The sequence below is a fragment of the Carassius gibelio genome, chromosome B15, assembly GCF_023724105.1.
Source record: "Carassius gibelio isolate Cgi1373 ecotype wild population from Czech Republic chromosome B15, carGib1.2-hapl.c, whole genome shotgun sequence".
NCBI lineage: Eukaryota > Metazoa > Chordata > Actinopteri > Cypriniformes > Cyprinidae > Carassius > Carassius gibelio.
In genome coordinates, this window is record NC_068410.1 from 10597120 (window position 1) to 10614185 (window position 17066).

The window sequence follows — 17066 nt, forward strand, 5'->3', positions numbered from 1 at the left end:
TATACACTGCCATTCAAGTTTTTTTTTTATTAATTTTTTTTATAAATCATAATTTTTATTCAGCAAGGATGCATTAAATTGATCAAAAGTTACATTTGGATTGCAAAAAAAAAAAAAAAGTTAAATTCTTTAGAATTTTCTTCTCAATGAAATGTATATTGTTTCTACAGAAATATGAAACCTATATTAAACTGTTTTTAACATTGATAACAATAAGAAATCTTTCTTAATCAGCATGTTAGAATGATTTCTTAACAATCTTATGACACTTAAGAGTAGTATAAAGATGCTAAAAATTCAGTTTGGCCATCACAGGAACAAATAATATTTTGACAAATATTTTAAAATAGAAAAATAGGGATTTTACATTATAGTAATATTTCATAATATCTATCAAAAAATCTTGTAATTGCTGTAATTCTGATCAAATAATTGCAGCCTTGGTGTTTGTTTGTTAGTACATAGCACAACAGTTATTGGGTTATATAGTAGAATTTCGTTACAACAGCATTCTAGGTGCAACGGTCACCACCAGCAGACAGGATTATTTCCGATCCCACTGGAAGACTGTCAGCACATCATATGTTAAATCATATCTTGAGATCTATGATATTATCTGTTGGAGTTCATCTCAAAACATGCCTTAAGAGAATGCTACATATGCACTCCTGTGGTACTCATCTCTGCTGATCTTTATTCAAATCGGAGTCTAAGATCAGCCAGTTTTAAGGTGCATAAAAGATCGATTTGCAATTAAACTTGAACCAATTGAATCGGGTCCGCTTGATCTGTGTTAAATCTAATTAAGAGGAGTTAATTCTCCTTAACTACACCCACATTGGAGTGTGTATGTTTGAAATGGGATATAAATATCTTATTTTCTAATTAATTTTTAATCATATACCTACACCATATGTAAACTAATAGTTAAACTCAAAGCAGCACATTATGTGGTTATTCATTAAGAATTTTGTTTTTATTTGTATTTTGTTTAATTAATTTTGATATTTTCTAACCCCCTTTTCAATTATTTTTTTCTTCACTATTGTTTATTAGCATTGTTAATTATCTCTTAGTCTCGTTTTTAACATTCAGTTTTTGATCAATTTAAAATACACAAAAAAATATATTAGCAAACTTTTATTTATTATATTATAATTTAATATTATTTAGGCCTGCTTAAGTTAACACATTAACTGATCGTTTCAGTAAGTTTTACAGGATAAGTTTTCTCTTGGCTGGTCAGCGTTATCGCTGTCTAGTAGCATTTTGATGTTTAATGTTAATAACCCAGGTTTAAAATTTTGTAATATACAAAATACAAAAAAATTCCAATGTTTGTTTTAGTTTTTCTTTATACAGAATAAGACATACCCATGTTGTGTTAACAGTTTTTTCTTAGAAGCTCCTTAATATAGACACAAGACTGAAAAGGTTTGCTGAGGAAACTACAGACATGCACATTTTTGGCTGCTTACCAGATTTGGCTCTTTACACAGCAGATGACTCACTGAACTGGAAATCTGATTCAGTGAAATCTGAATTAATTTACTTCTTTAATGTATTCTTTTTGTTCTGCCAAATCAGATTCAGTCCTCCTTATGACCAAGATTTTTCAGTAAATGCTTCCATACGGCAAACTATCCCTAAGACTAGCACCTCCCAACAACATAAAATGATATTATCAGACTGTTTTGCATGGATTTTACACAATCTTTCCACTACCATGTTGAGACAGTACCTTTTTGAACTTTGCAAAGACTGCTTTTAAAGACCTCAGAGGAACGGTACCTTTTTGTTGGCCGTTCCATGAAACAATTATGCCTTCAAGTCCTCATCCCAACAGAGAGAGTGATTCCAAGAACTCTATAGTTGACTGCTGAAATGGGACTCTTGACTGAATGTCTGTGCCCTTAATTCTTTCACATCCAGATCTGCCACTGTTTAGCAAGAAAGTTAAAGGGGAGTGCATTTGTCACAGACACAATCTAAGCTTCTTATTTCCCTCCTTTAAAATCTGTTTTGCCTATTTGAGATACCTTCACCCAATCCCTCCGTTTCCCTCCTGGCTTTCAGTTCATTGGACATTGCGGATTAACCTACTAGCTCAGACAGATTGGAAAGACTTGCTGTTCTCCAAACTGTAAGGGTAATTGTATGTCTTTCAGAGCCACCAAACGTGAATGTTTGCAGGATCTTATGTGTTTGTCTTTGGGGATTTAAAACAGGGTTGTAGCATGTATTACATCTAACTTAAAATGAACTAAATCAGCCTCTCTTTGATGTTTGAGACAATATTTGGCAAGATGCCTCAGATAAGCGAGAAAAACTGGATGTAATGGATCCTCAGCAAATGTTGTTGATGCTTACATTCGTGGTGTATGCTTAACAGTGTGAATGTTTGCGTGTAAAAAAGTAGAAAAATTATTTGTATTGTCACCTGAGGGACGTTGCAAAAACCTCAAATTACCATGAACTGCAGATCTCAACTTGACATCTGTAAGGTAGGTCACACTTTCTCCATCTCTCTCTCTTTAGGTACGCAATAAGCAAAATTGAAAACTGTGTTTATTTAGTTATATTTTTTAAGGTTATTGACTAACACATTATATGTCGGATTTTCATTTGTAAAGGTATTATTTGTACCTGTACAAGCGGCTTGGATATTGTGTTTGTAGTTCCTCTCTGCTCTGTAGAGGGCTCTGTTTCTCCCTAAAACATTTCCAGAGAACATCTTTCTCAATAAAACAAAAAAGAAAATAGAAATAAAGAACACAGCTTTGACAGCGAATAAGTGATGATAGATGGAATAAATTTGAGAACACCTGAAAAATGTTAAGAGGAGGTTAATAATAATAATAAGACGAATGACCTTTGACGTTGTTCTCCTAAGTGTCATCAAACAGATTAAACGTCCCGTCTCCTTCGGTCCGTGTGTGCCTTCATCACATTTCCAGCTCTCCTTCTGATCCCTCTGTCCCGTCTTTCCAACCCCTAATTGGCTAAACGGAGACTGGAACACTCACAACAATATGTCAGAGATTAGCAAAATCTCCAGCCGTCTTGTTTTCTGCTCGGATTATGACACTGAAGTATTTAGATATGCGCGTGATTTAGCAACATCCGTTAACGTTGCTCATTTCATTTGGCCTTAAAAGATTACACGTTTAAGAAAAAGATAGCACATACTTTTTAAACAAACCATTGCATAAAAAAGGGTGAATTAATCAAACTATCACTTCTCTCTTTCGTAATTCTATTAGGACAGCTGTATGAATGTGTTTGGGAATGACCAAAAATCACCTTAGGATCAGTTAAAAAAATATTTTCAGGGGATATCACATACCACTTTATTATAGATTTTCATGTTAAAATACCTTTTTTGCTAATTACACCTAATTGCAATTTACACTGGACAATCAGGGCACATCTTGACACCTTAAAAATCATAACTATAATAATTATAACCACAATTATCAAAATACTTGTTGTTTAGGCTGCAAACTGTATTGCAGTATTGCACTTTAGTAGTACTTTCTATGACCTGCTTTCTCTTTGTTCCAAAATGCAAATCTTGCATTATTATCATATATTATTTGTTTTGTGTGTGTATGTGTGTGTGTGTGTGTTTGTGTGTGGTTTTGTGTGGTTTTTGGTTGTTTGTATGTTTGCCCTAAGGTGATGGCTTTTATTCAAGTAAACAAAGACATTTTAATAATCTCTACTGACAACTTGCAGTATTTTAATCGTTCAAAACCAATGAATGTCAGTTGTGTTTTAGTTTATGGCGTTCAATTTTCAAATAGTAATAGGTTTTGTGTCCATCGATAATCTTAGCTGTGTTATTTCTGGATCGCAGATCACTCAGAAGAACAGACGGGTAATGTACTTATCTTTTCCTGTTGTTTTAACCCTTATTGGTTACATTGTTACATTATGTACAGCTTAAAAGTCCATGTGGAAATCAGTTGTTCATATTTATCTCTAAAATCTTGTTTACAATTAGGGACTCAACTGTGTGTGTAATTCACTTATTCACCATGGCACTTTGAAGATGAATTGACAAACAAGGAGCCTATATTTTAACTGTTTTTAGTCTATTTGTTACAGCTAGCCTCCCAAACAACATCATTGTTTGAATTGTTTGAAATTAATTGAGAATATACATTACCAGTCAAAATTCTGGACACACTTTACTAGATTCATGGGATATCATTTTGATCTGAAGTCATGCTTACATGCTTGAAATTAGTTTTGTAATCATGTGTTAGTTGTTTACATATTTTTCCCCCACACACACACACACACACAAATGCTCGCACATATATATACATGTAAAAATACATATATATATGATTTAATAATAATTGTGTGTGTGTGAGTTGGACTGGTTAATAAAGGAAAAGTGTCTATGATTTCTTATCATTTAAAAAAATTATATCTGTAGTCATGCTTATACAGTATGCTTGAAATTAGATTTGCAATTAGTTATTAGGCTAGTTGTTTACATATAAATCACACAAACATTTATAAATCACAGACTACCCACACACACACACACACACACACACACACACACACACACACACACACACACACACACACACACATATATATATATATATATATATATATATATATATATATATATATATATATATATATATATATATATATATATATATATGTATAAATAAATACATACACACACACACACACACACACACACATGCACCGAATGAGTATATATACAGTGTGTGTGTGTGTGACAGAGAGAGAGAGATAGAGAGATTAAGGGTAGGCAACAAGTGTTAAAAATAAAACCCATTCAATACATACTGATTTGTATGGAATTTTGTGTTTTTTATTATAATTATTTAATTTAATATAAGTTTAACATTAATCGTTAGTATGCAATACAAATTTATTGATATTAAAGAATCATAGGTGTGTCCAGCTTTTTGATTAGCATGTATATAAGGATATTAGCAATTCTTTTAAACTAATAGGCAGTTGCTCTTAAACCTGATGTCAATTTAAGATCCTATGAGTAAGTCGAATATCTTAGTGGGATTTTGTGAATGTAGGTCAGTCCTCATTTAACACAAATAAAAAGTATGTGGATGTGCTTTAAACGAGGGCTTGCACTCTCCATTCATGCCTTTTGTGTTTTCTATGAACAGATGTTTAGTAGCAGGGGTCATAATTATACCATTGAGCTTAATTCTATGTGACTACATGTGAAGTGCCTTAGGGTGGCTACTAAAAAGCAAGTTAAAGACTCTTTGGTAAAAGAAAAAGTGGAGGAAGACTGAGTGAGAGAGAGAAAGTGAGCGATCAGGGGTGAGGGGGGTGTGTCTTGAGCGCCAAGCTCCCAGGGACGGTGTTGGTCACCACCCTAACACAGACCCCCACAGAACTGCTCAACCGCAGCACGGTAGGGTTGCACTGTGCATGGTGTTTGTGGCTCTGTGTGTGATAATGAAGCGATTTTGGGTTGCAAGTCTTTGCTTGTGTGTGTCTGTACGCGCCTGCATGTGTAACAGGAGGCATTTTGATGTTTCTGTGTATGCCACTGAGTCTTTGTCAACAGTTTTATGTTTTTAAAGTTGTACTTTAACAGATATTTTCAGTTTGTTAAAATGTGGAAGTCTAGTTCTGCTATAGTGGAGGTTTTAAAGAACCCTGACCTCTGGCAGCTCATTTTAATGAGTCTAATGATGCTGTAATGGGACTGGAAGTGTTTTATCTCAATATCTATTGATTATAAGACTGTTTCGTATTAACTTTATTTCATTTGGCATTTATGTGCATGTCAGAGGTGTAATAATGAAGATAGTTTAGAAATAGATAAACACATTTGGCATGAGATCCCGGTCACCGAACAAACTCAACAAACACAGCTGCACTGATCTTGACCTCGCTATTATCTGTGATTATGGGAAAAAAATTCAGCCGAGGTGTCCGAGATGCTAAGTATTAGGAGAGCTGATTTAGTGTGTGTGAAAGACAGAAGATTTGTGGGTTGATTTAGTGTGCGCAAAGATAAAAGAACAGAAAGTAGAAAGAGATAGAGCTATAAATAATAAAAATCAGGCAGTTTGCCAATCAGATAATCTTTTTCCAGAAAAACATCTTAGATAAAACTTGTAATTCAATGTCTTTTATCTTGTTTACTTGTCACGCTTGGATGAGTAGGATATGTGGTGGCAGCTGTAAATCATAAAAAAAAAATTCAGTTAACATTTACAAATGATTGATAATATGGCATGATAATTTAACTCTTTATTGTCCATATTTTTTAAATGAACTTTTTCAGTCATTCCCCATAAAATGTGCCTGTGCGTAATTTTTGAGTCATGTTTGACCAATCAACTTTTACATACAAATTAACTGTATTGATAAGTTGCCATGCTGGATATGTGCAAACATTTAACATTTCGCTTTTTGTCTGATTTTAATAGTGCGGAACACTTTCCACCTTCTCCACAGCCATAATAAAATCATTAATAGTTTTTTGCTTTTTATAAATGTGTTTTAAAGGAACAAATGATTCACTTTGAATAAATAATAAACATTTTTGGCGGTAAAAAAATCCCCTGATGGAAACTAAATGAAATGTATTAACTGTTATAGTGTGAGGAAAAGGCAAGCAGGGGGAGAAAAAAAATTATTTCCCTCTCAATTATTCCTGACATTATTATGATCATTAAGTTGTGATGAACTGTAGTTGCTTAATAACTTCTTACCCACATGCATCACTGCCCATCAATTTCAACTAGTAATTACAAACAGGTTTCACAAAATGATAGGCAGAATGTAAGGCTGTTGCTGGAAGCAACTTACCCTCCGGCTAATTTTAGATGCAGAATTACACTTTAAAACACAGTATAATAAATTATTGGTAATGTTTAACAGTGCATTGATCAATCAACAAGTGTTAAACCTGTTTGATTGTTAATTTCAGTCCTGAAATACAAATAAAATAGTTGCCTTTCATGCCTTACATGTGTTTGTTTAACATGTCGTAATATTTGGAATTACTTAACTCCAACTGTTAAATGCAATGTACCATAAATGTATATAAGATCTTTTTGAATAAGGTTAAAGGCTGTGCAAAGTGTACGTTTTGTAATCTAATGCATCTGTGTGTAACATTGGGTACATTCTCTTATTGTAAGTTAAGTAAAAACAGTGTCAAGGAAAATGAGAATAAATAACTGTCTTGGCAGCTCCCAAAGGCTTAATGTTGCTGTGGCATGTACAGAGTTCACTTGGCGTTTTACAGCTTTAACCCCATGTTGTAAGGGCATATTTAATGAAAATCTCCAGATATCTTTCGAAACAACATATGGTTTTTCTGACAAAGGTGATGTGTCATTTCTTAAGAACGCTTTGTATGAGAATGACAGGGGTAAATCCATGCTAAATTCCCTTCAGCGCCATCTGAAATTCCCCTCTCTTTCTTTGTGTTGCAGCTGGCTCTGAGCGGTGTTTTCCCAACCCAGCTTGTTAAAACGCAAAGGTTAAGGCCTGGTCACACTCTCCTTGCCCTCTCCATCCCAGCCCGCTCCGTTCCAAACCCGGCCCTTCTTCTCCAGGCTCTCTGTCCCCTCATGGGCACGATATCAGCAAGTGCAAGAGGACCACCGTCTCAACCCTAACAGCAGTCCTCACCATGGAGATGAAGCAATCAGAGATGATGAATCGAGAGGATGGGGGAGAGCATGAGAAGGAACAGGAGTCACAAGAAAACGGAAGGCTTGTTGCGGACAGCGTTGCGGAGAAGGGTCAGAAATCCTGCTCTGGACCTGGGCAGGTCTCCAACGGTTATCCCAGCACATCCCCACAAAGCCCCAGGGATGGTGCGGGTGCTGGGACGGGGGGTAGCACCCCTGGAGCATTCAGGACTCTGGTGGTCCAGCAGACCAGCTTGGATCCACCTAGGGAGACCTGGAGCAAAAAGATGGACTTCTTGCTGTCGGTGATAGGGTATGCGGTGGACCTGGGCAATGTGTGGCGCTTTCCCTACATCTGCTACCAAAACGGAGGGGGTAAGGTCAAACGTGTGGGGCAATAGTGATACTAAAGCTGGAGGCAACTCTGAGACAAGTGTTATGCACTTAAACAAATATTGTATAGCATTCCATTAAAATAAATATTTCCATCTTTGAGACAACATCAACTACGTGATGTTTGCTTAAAAAGAATTAATAGACAATTGGTAATTCTGCTGTTGTCTCCTTTCTTTGTGAGCGATCCAGCTTGCCTCGTCAGTACAAACAGGCTTTAGTCTCCTTTCATTGAATTTCAAGTAATAAAATCTTTGTAATTTCCTGTTTCACCATGCAAAGGGAGTGCATGAGAGATAGAGCGGGCAGGGAGACTCTCGCCGCAACCAACACCATTAATTGTGGCTCTCATGGGTGGGACTTGCTCATATTGTTTAATAATCTGGCTCGCTGCTGCTCAATCAACAGCTATCTAGCGTTCACGTCAAAAGGATATATGTAAAGCTTTAATCAGGAACCCGGGGGCTTGTCTGAACAGGAACTTTTGTGTATGTTTAGCGTCTTTTCTGTAAGTACAATAGTGCTTTCAGGATGCGTTAAGACCACTGCAATGGAACCATGAAGTTCAACTGCGCTTCCTGTCTAAATCCTTGTGTTTAAATTAGGTGCCTTTCTTCTGCCGTACCTGCTGATGGCTGTGTTTGGTGGCGTGCCGCTGTTTTACATGGAACTGGCTCTGGGCCAGTTTCACCGCAGCGGGTGTATTTCCATCTGGAAACACATTTGCCCCATCTTCAAGGGTAAGACCGGTCTGCATCACAAAACTCAGACTTCTGAAACCAAGAACCCGGGTTAAGGGTCAGACAGATAACGGCAGACTGACATGTGCTGTGCTGATAGTACACTCTCCCTTGACTTTCCTCTAAACTTCTTACTGATTCCATTCTCTCTTTGCTGATAACCAAGACTCTGTTATGGAAATTGTCACATTTACCTGGTAAAATGCCAGTTGCTTAAGCAACTTGATTTTATGTAAATGCAACTTTGTCCTAAATGTCACCTACTGCCCCAACGTAGAAGGTGCTAGAAACATTTGCATGATCATGTTCGTTTGCAGGTATAGGCTTTGCTATCTGCATCATTGCACTCTACATTGCCTTCTACTACAATACCATAATGGCCTGGGCTCTCTACTACCTCCTGTCCTCCTTTCGTGCCACACTGCCCTGGACCACCTGCACCAACCAGTGGAACACTCCCAACTGCACCCAATACCTGTCCACCGACTTGAATGTCTCCTGGACCGACAACTCCATCTCTCCAGCTGAAGAGTTCTATGTGTGAGTGCAAGTCCAGGTTAAAAGGGATAGAGATAAAAACTTTGCCTTCACTAGGCTTCTTGAACTATCGAGATTTAGAGATAATATGTTTTTCTCTCTCAAAATAATCATTGGGGTCTGGGTCTGTGTATCCGCTGCTTTAGGAGAGATTTAGAGGATTCATTTAGTTGATTGCTCCCGCTTTTTATCTGTGCTGCCAGTATTTCCTGTTTTCTATATACATTTTGATCCTTTTTGGGGGGCCAGTTCTTGCTATTAACAAAGCATTAACTGTGACTTTTGCCTCAAACTCATAATTTGCTGCTTATTAATATTTAGTAAGGTAGTTGTTAAGTGTAAGCTCTGGGTAGAATTAGGAATGCAGAATATGGTCATGCAGAATATGTGCTTTATAAGCACTAATAAACAGCCAATTTGTTAATAATGAGCATGCTAATAAGCAACTAGTTAACAGTGATAATTGGACCCTATACTTAATTGTCACCTTTTTTTTACTATCCTGCAACACCTTTATCTCCCAGTAATAGTTTCTTCAGTCCTTTATGTTTGTCTTCTTTATGAACCAACTTCTCTCATGTCCTTAGACGGCAGGTCCTGCAGGTTCATCTGTCCCCTGGTCTTCATCAGTTGGGCTGGGTGAGCTGGCAACTAGCCCTCTGTCTGTTGTTCATCTTCACTGTTGTGTACTTCAGCATCTGGAAAGGGGTCAAGACCTCCGGCAAGGTATAATATACAGGAAACCTCAAAGAAAAAGAACTGCCAACTTTGAGTTAAAACTGTTTTTCAGCAGCTTCTTCATGACTCTCTCTGGCAGGTAGTGTGGGTGACAGCAACCTTTCCGTACCTGGTGCTGCTGATCCTGTTGATAAGAGGGGCCACCCTGCCGGGAGCATGGAGAGGAGTGGTCTTCTACCTGAAACCTGATTGGAGCAAACTTTTAACCACTACAGTAAGTGGCAACTAAATCAACAATTCTGAATACTAAGATCTTGCACAATCCATGTTGGTTGCTGTCCCTCTTCCCCTATAACACATATTTCCTGCCATCTGTCAGTTATGATATGGATGAGTGAAAATCTTTACAGACAAATCACTCCATCTGTGTTTTTTCAGGTTTGGCTTGATGCAGCTGCACAGATCTTCTTCTCTCTGGGTCCAGGCTTTGGTGTTCTCCTGGCCTTTGCCAGCTACAATCCCTTTCATAACAACTGCTACAAGTACACCTGGCTCACATTTATACTGCTGTCATTTTCTATTATCTGCACTATGTTTTGTTATCACACACTTGAACTTAAAATGTGAACTTTAGTCACATTTTATTCCCTGCCTCTTTTTGCATGCGTTTCTATAAAGGTTTGACGTTGGCCTAATACCAAGTATTACAGTTTTGCGCATAACTCTTCCAGCATTGTTCAGGCCATAGCCAAAATAATACCATGAATCAATAGATTTGTTGAGAAAAGGAGAGCTATTACTTCTCTTAGCAACCTTATTTATGATAAAACAAGTGTGAAAAAAATTAAATTAAATTAAATTAAATCTGAGAACCAGAATATGATATATGTGCTGTAAGAAACCACCTAGGAACTTTTCTCAAAACCGTAGCAATTCCTGAAATCCCCCACAACACTTTTTCTCAATCGCCAGCTTTCTAAAAAAACAGTTTTTATTTTCTGTTATCCCTTTTGTATCGCTCCTTAGTACAGCTATTTATCTTTTTACTATTTTTCCTTTTGCTCAAATCTTTATATCTCTCTTTGAATTGCAGAGATGCATTAATCACAAGCTCAGTGAACTGTTTGACCAGTTTCCTGTCAGGCTTTGTGATCTTCACTGTGCTGGGCTACATGGCAGAGATGCGCCAACAACGTGTGGAGAACGTAGCTAAAGATGCTGGTAAGCACCGTATTTCATTTCTACCTAATTTCTTTATTCTTGCTTTATGGCACCTTTTCCATTCAAATAAGTGCATGTTAAAGTATTCTGAATATCAGGTAATATCAATTGCAAATCATTGCATTGAAACTACAGCGTGCTATGGCTGTTTACACTAAAATGACATCTGATTAACCTGTTCTAATTGAATGGATGTGTTCTAAGGTCCCAGTCTGCTCTTCATCATCTATGCCGAGGCTATAGCCAATATGCCGGCTGCTACATTCTTCGCCATCATATTCTTCCTCATGATAATTATGCTGGGGCTGGATAGCACGGTCAGTCTTTCTTGCTTTCTTGAAATACCAGCCAATCAATTCTCTCTTAATGAATTAGATTTTTCCCTCTGTTTACGCAGCTTATTGTTTCTGAATTTAGTCAAATGTATTGTCAACAATGTTTCATTACATTAGGTCTTCAGCGTGCATAGTTAACCCATTCCTGGTGCTATGTTGATCACAAACACAATCTACCCTAGTAAAAAAGTATACATTTATTTAATATTTAGCACAGTTCAAATCTAATCGATATATCATGCGGGACTTACTGATATACACATTTTAATCATCTATATTTGGAGTACTACTTGTGCACATTAGATACTACTTAATATTAAGCCTAATGTGTGTTCTAATGTCACTATTTATGATTGTGTGATCTTTGAATAATATTGTCTATGAATGCAAGATATTGAAAGTGTACCTAAAGTATACTTGCAGTAGTTTTACATTAGCACAATCAAATATACTAACGGATATCTTTAGTTGGACTTCAGCACTACTTTCGCACAACTAAACGGCATTAATTACAAAATGAGTTTTTCCAGTTTAGCAGACATAAGTATACCAAAAGTACATTTGCACAGTATTTTTATGAAGTACATAAACATGTAAATGTATTTGTAGTATACTAGCATGAAATAAATGTATTTGACATACATTTTAGTATATTTATTTTTTACTAGGCAAGTGATGTCAGGAATGGCGTAATTCAGTATGCTAATGATATAACTCTATATGTAGTCTATTTCTGTTTGATTATAATGTAAACATCCACTCAGTGCTGTATATACCTTAAGGATCATTATTTGAAGTTCAATGGGTCCCTGACCTACTTTTCTATCATCCCTTGTGCACTATAGTTTGCAGGTCTGGAAGGGGTAATTACAGCCATGTTGGACGAGTTCCCCCACCTGTTGGCCAGGAGGAGGGAATGGTTTGTGCTCGGCCTAGTGTGTGTCTGTTATTTGGGCGCCCTCTCCACTCTTACCTACGTAAGTCTTACAGCACAGCTAACAGAAATGTAGTTTTGCTTTGGGGGATTTTCCTTCAGTTCTAATAGGCTTTAAATACTGTCCAGAGACCAAATTTGGAATTTTATCAAAATAACAGGCCATTCTCCAAAGTGTGCACATTAATTATTCCTTTTAATCCTGAGGCAATGTGTTTGCAGGGAGGTGCGTTTGTTGTTAAACTATTCGAGGAGTATGCCACAGGCCCTGCTGTTATCACCGTGGTCTTCCTCGAGGTCATCGCTGTTTCCTGGTTCTATGGTACGTATTGGATTGCAGCTTAATCATTCAAAATATAACTTTAATTAGTTTTGACGGTGCTTCTGGTCTGAATACATGCTGGTTTGATGAACCAAACAAACTCATATGTAGTTTCGTAATGAATTGTCTAGACAAGACGGTGCCTTCAAGGCTTTTGGGCTGGACCCGGAAAATGTATGCTTTTGATATGTCCAGTTTTGTTCCTCAACTCCCACAAAACTTACAAATAAAAACATTAAACATATAACCATGACTGTTGATCTTCTTAGCATTTATATATATATATATATTTATTTTGGACTGTGCATCCTTTAACCTAATTCCTGAGAGTCTTTGAAAATGTCATTTTTAGTCACTGCTGCAGGGAGAGAAGTCATAACTGTTTCGCTACTTCTGTCACTTTATACTCTGCTGTTGTCCATCTGTTCTTTCATACGCAATTACCGTCTATAAGTCCCAATATTTTATCATGTCCCTCAAAAGTTTCGTAATCCAATATGCTGCTTCAGGTGATGTGCACTAAGTCTGTTTGTAAAATGCGTGCAGGGACGACACGTTTCTGCAACGATGTGCAGCTGATGCTTGGCTTTGCTCCTGGGGTGTTTTGGAGGGTCTGCTGGGTAGCCATCTGTCCCTGCTTCCTATTGGTCAGTCTATTACATTACATTCATGCTTTTGGTATTTCCCAGAACAACTTACATTGCATTCAAAGTACGTTTTATCAGTTCATGCATTCCCTTCATACCCATGATTTGATATGCTATGCTGTCCCGAGTTACAGAAACCCAGTTCAGAAAGTGCATTTACATGCAAATATGCCCAAATATGCCAAATGCCCAAAAATGAAAATTCTGTCATCATTTTCTCATGTATGACTTTCTTTTGTAGAACAGGTTTTGAACAACATGAGGTTGGGCTGAACTATTCCTTTAACCTCTCATTTACGATGTTATGTTTTCTCATTATTTCATGTCTGTAGTTCATTATTGGGAGTTTCCTGGCATTCCCTCCCGAGGTCAAGCTGTTTGACTACTTGTACCCTTTCTGGACCACAGTTCTCGGCTACTGTATTGGAGTCTCCTCCTTCATCTGTGTGCCTTCTTATATGGTCTACCATCTAATCACCACCAAAGGGACCTTCAAACAGGTGAGCCTAGACAGACGAAAACATCAAAACACATATATTACTGTATCTCGTCAGGTCTAATAAGTGAGCCAGATATAATAACGACACCTAAACACATTACAGCAGCACGAATGCAATTATGCTGCAACATATCAGCTTGATAACGTTGTAAATTTTCTCTGTTTGAGACGTGAAGATAGACATCAAAGGGCGTCAAGGTACATGGCTGTCATTCACTCTATACATCCATGAGTGTGTGTGCTTTAGTCACAGGATGTGTGTTTGACAGATGATGATATATGACACAAGGTTAGCCTTTGTTGATTCTGTTATGTAACGACCAGTGCCTTTACCATGTCAGGTTTAGGGTGAGTGATTATGTGCCTCGTAGAGAAGAGTTTTAGCTCACAGCTGTTCTGTATTTATCTGACAAGAGTTAATCTCCAATACATTTTTTATAGTTGAGCTTAAATGCTTTCACAGTTCTCAACTCTCTCAATGCTTACCCCTGTAGCGTCTGCTAAAGGGCATTACCCCTGAGGCTCCGGGGTCCAGCGGCCCTCAGAGAGACACAATTGTCATCACCAACGCCGTGTGATACATTTCCTCTTCTGCTGGACATGTAGCACAAACGCAGGGGACCCGTGTCTCCTGTAAGGGCCTCAGCTGACCTCCCTTCACACCTCACCCCAGAGGAGTCTGCTACCTGTATTGTGTGACGGTGAGGCCAGGCCTCCGAATACATAGTTTTATTCATATTCTAGCCGTCCATGTGTGACCACTGTCAGCGCTCATATGAGTTACTGACTGCTGTAGCAAGTTCTTGAGTTTGTGTTTTGTCCTTCCGTTGTTAATTTTAGATCTCCATGAACATTTATATATATATATATATACATATATATCTGAAGGATCATGTTACATTATTACATCTCACCAACTCCAAACTTTTGAATATCTGTTTAGTGAAGTCTGGGATAAGAACTGGAATGAAGTGAGTTTACTCTATGAAAATCGTACATTTCTAAAGATATATTTCTTTTTTCTAAAATAGTAACTAAATACATAAAGATTGTTATATTGTGGTTTTGTGACCAATTTCAGGTATATTTTACATGTACACTCATTTAAATAAGGCCAAAAATTATTTTGTTTGTTTATTGTTATTATAGAAATTTGTAAGTATGACTTCAAAGAAGCTGTTTGTGGTTTAGGGACTGAATCCATCACTAGTTGTGAATATATTTTCTTATTTTCTTTCTTTTTTGTTAAAATCTAAAATCTTTTTTTTTTTACATTTCAGATGTGGAAATTAGGAATGTAACAGAATGTTTTTTATGAGACAAGCAAAGGCCCATTTTTTTTATGTTTTTTGCACAGGTGTGTATGTGTGTGTGGGTGGATGTGTGTGTGTGTCTATGTGTGCATCTTTGACACCCATATATGTAACAGATATTAAGTGTTTAGCCTACTTTTGGAGGATATGTACCAATTGTTAGGCATATATGTATTTATTTGTGGGACATCTGTGGCATTTCATTCTCATAATGCTTATTTTGTTTATTTGCAACTGGAACTCTTTGTCTGCCTACCCAGTTACCATTTACGTGTAGCATTTACAAGAATGGGACCAAATATTCAGGACTGGGGGGACCAAATGTAAAGGTCTAAGAAAAAAAACAATATTGGTCAGTGACTAGCATGTTCCTCAATGTCAACGGGGGCTTTGGCAATTAATTTTTTTTACATATTTCTTTATGTGAGTTACACTAAGTAGCAGAAACCAAATACTAATGTGCTTGTTACAAATGCTTCAGCCTTGATCCTCAAGTCTTTTTTCCTGAAAAAAAAGGTGTGACTGGACATCTAAGTATGTGCATGTGTACTTTGTCTTGCTGTCTGTGTGGTCCGGCGTTCTGTGCTGACTCATTGAATTCGTAGAGTGGGCAAATGTAAGGATGTCGATTTCTCTGTTGAACTGACATGTGTGAGCTGTACATTGAGGTAGAGAAGTAATAAGACATGGTCAGTTCAGTTAGTGTGTGTGTATGTGTGTGTGCATGCCTTAGACGTGAGTCTATATTGTGGATCTATGTGTGTGTGTGTGTGTGTGTGTGCGCGCGTGTGGGTGTGGGTGTGTGTGTGTGCGCTTCAGTCCAGTGTTGACCTTTCCTCTTCTTTCTCAGCAGAATTTACTATTCTGTCTATCAAAGTATTGAAAATCTATTGTACTTTATAAAGTCTAAATTTGATCTATGTATGTCTCCGAGACTGTTAAGAGAAAATATGTATAGGACAATACATATATGAATTATTATAGATAAAATAAAGGTATATGTATTAATAATGGATGTGTGTCTTTATTGTGTTTATGCTACAAAATATGGATCTGTCTGTTCCTGGATGATTTCAGCGGGCTATTTTAACTTTTAAAGTGATAAATTAAACATTTAAGTTCAATAAATCATAAATATACACTATTCAGAAATTAATTATTTGGATTTTTTTTATGCAAGTATGCATTTAAATTTTTCAAAAGTGAGAGTAAAGACATTTTACTTTGTTCAGCAAAGAATCCTGAAAAATATATAACCATTTTTTACATTTAAAAAAAAAAAGTATGAAGTAGCACAGATCTGATAATAATAAAAAATGTTTTTTGATTTGTAATGGAGCAGGTGACAGCATGAAGACTGATGCTGAAAATTCAGCTTTGCCATCACAGAAATAAATGACGTTAAAATATATTAAAATGGAAATCACTTAATTTAAATTGTAATAATATTTCACAATATTAGTGTTTTCACTGTATTTTTGGTCAAATAAATGCAGCCCTGGTGAGTATAAGAGACCTATCAAAATCATAAAAAAATATATTACCCACCCCACACATGTATATGATGATTATGAGTAAGCATAACATATGAAAACAATTACTTGCATACATTTTTTTTAACTGAATTTGATTATAATTGAATCACGTCTAACTCTCCCTTGAGCTGATTCATATGTATTCCCTCTCTCCTGTCTTTAGAAAACCCATTTATTGCCCCCTCCTCCCAGAGAGTCTGTTATCAGGTGGGTTTGAGTGTAGATAAATGAGG

At 36.8% G+C, this 17066-nt stretch overlaps 1 protein-coding gene across 2 annotated transcripts; it reads left to right on the forward strand.

The window, feature by feature from the left end:
• Positions 1-2005: 2005 nt before the first annotated feature.
• LOC127972704 (sodium-dependent serotonin transporter) lies at positions 2006-16309 on the forward strand. Of its 2 annotated transcripts, none has more exons than XM_052576430.1 (14): positions 2006-2143; positions 7479-8054; positions 8678-8812; positions 9130-9352; positions 9937-10075; positions 10167-10301; positions 10466-10569; positions 11121-11248; positions 11453-11565; positions 12429-12560; positions 12740-12839; positions 13386-13486; positions 13819-13986; positions 14480-16309. In XM_052576430.1, the coding sequence occupies exons 2-14, from the start codon at positions 7679-7681 to the stop codon at positions 14561-14563; spliced, it is 1938 nt and encodes a 645-aa protein (XP_052432390.1). In that variant the 5' UTR covers positions 2006-2143; positions 7479-7678; the 3' UTR covers positions 14564-16309. The 2 variants fall into 2 exon arrangements, with proteins under 2 accessions (XP_052432390.1, XP_052432389.1); XM_052576429.1 differs by lacking the exon at positions 2006-2143 and adding an exon at positions 5334-5437.
• The last annotated feature ends 757 nt before the right edge of the window (positions 16310-17066 follow it).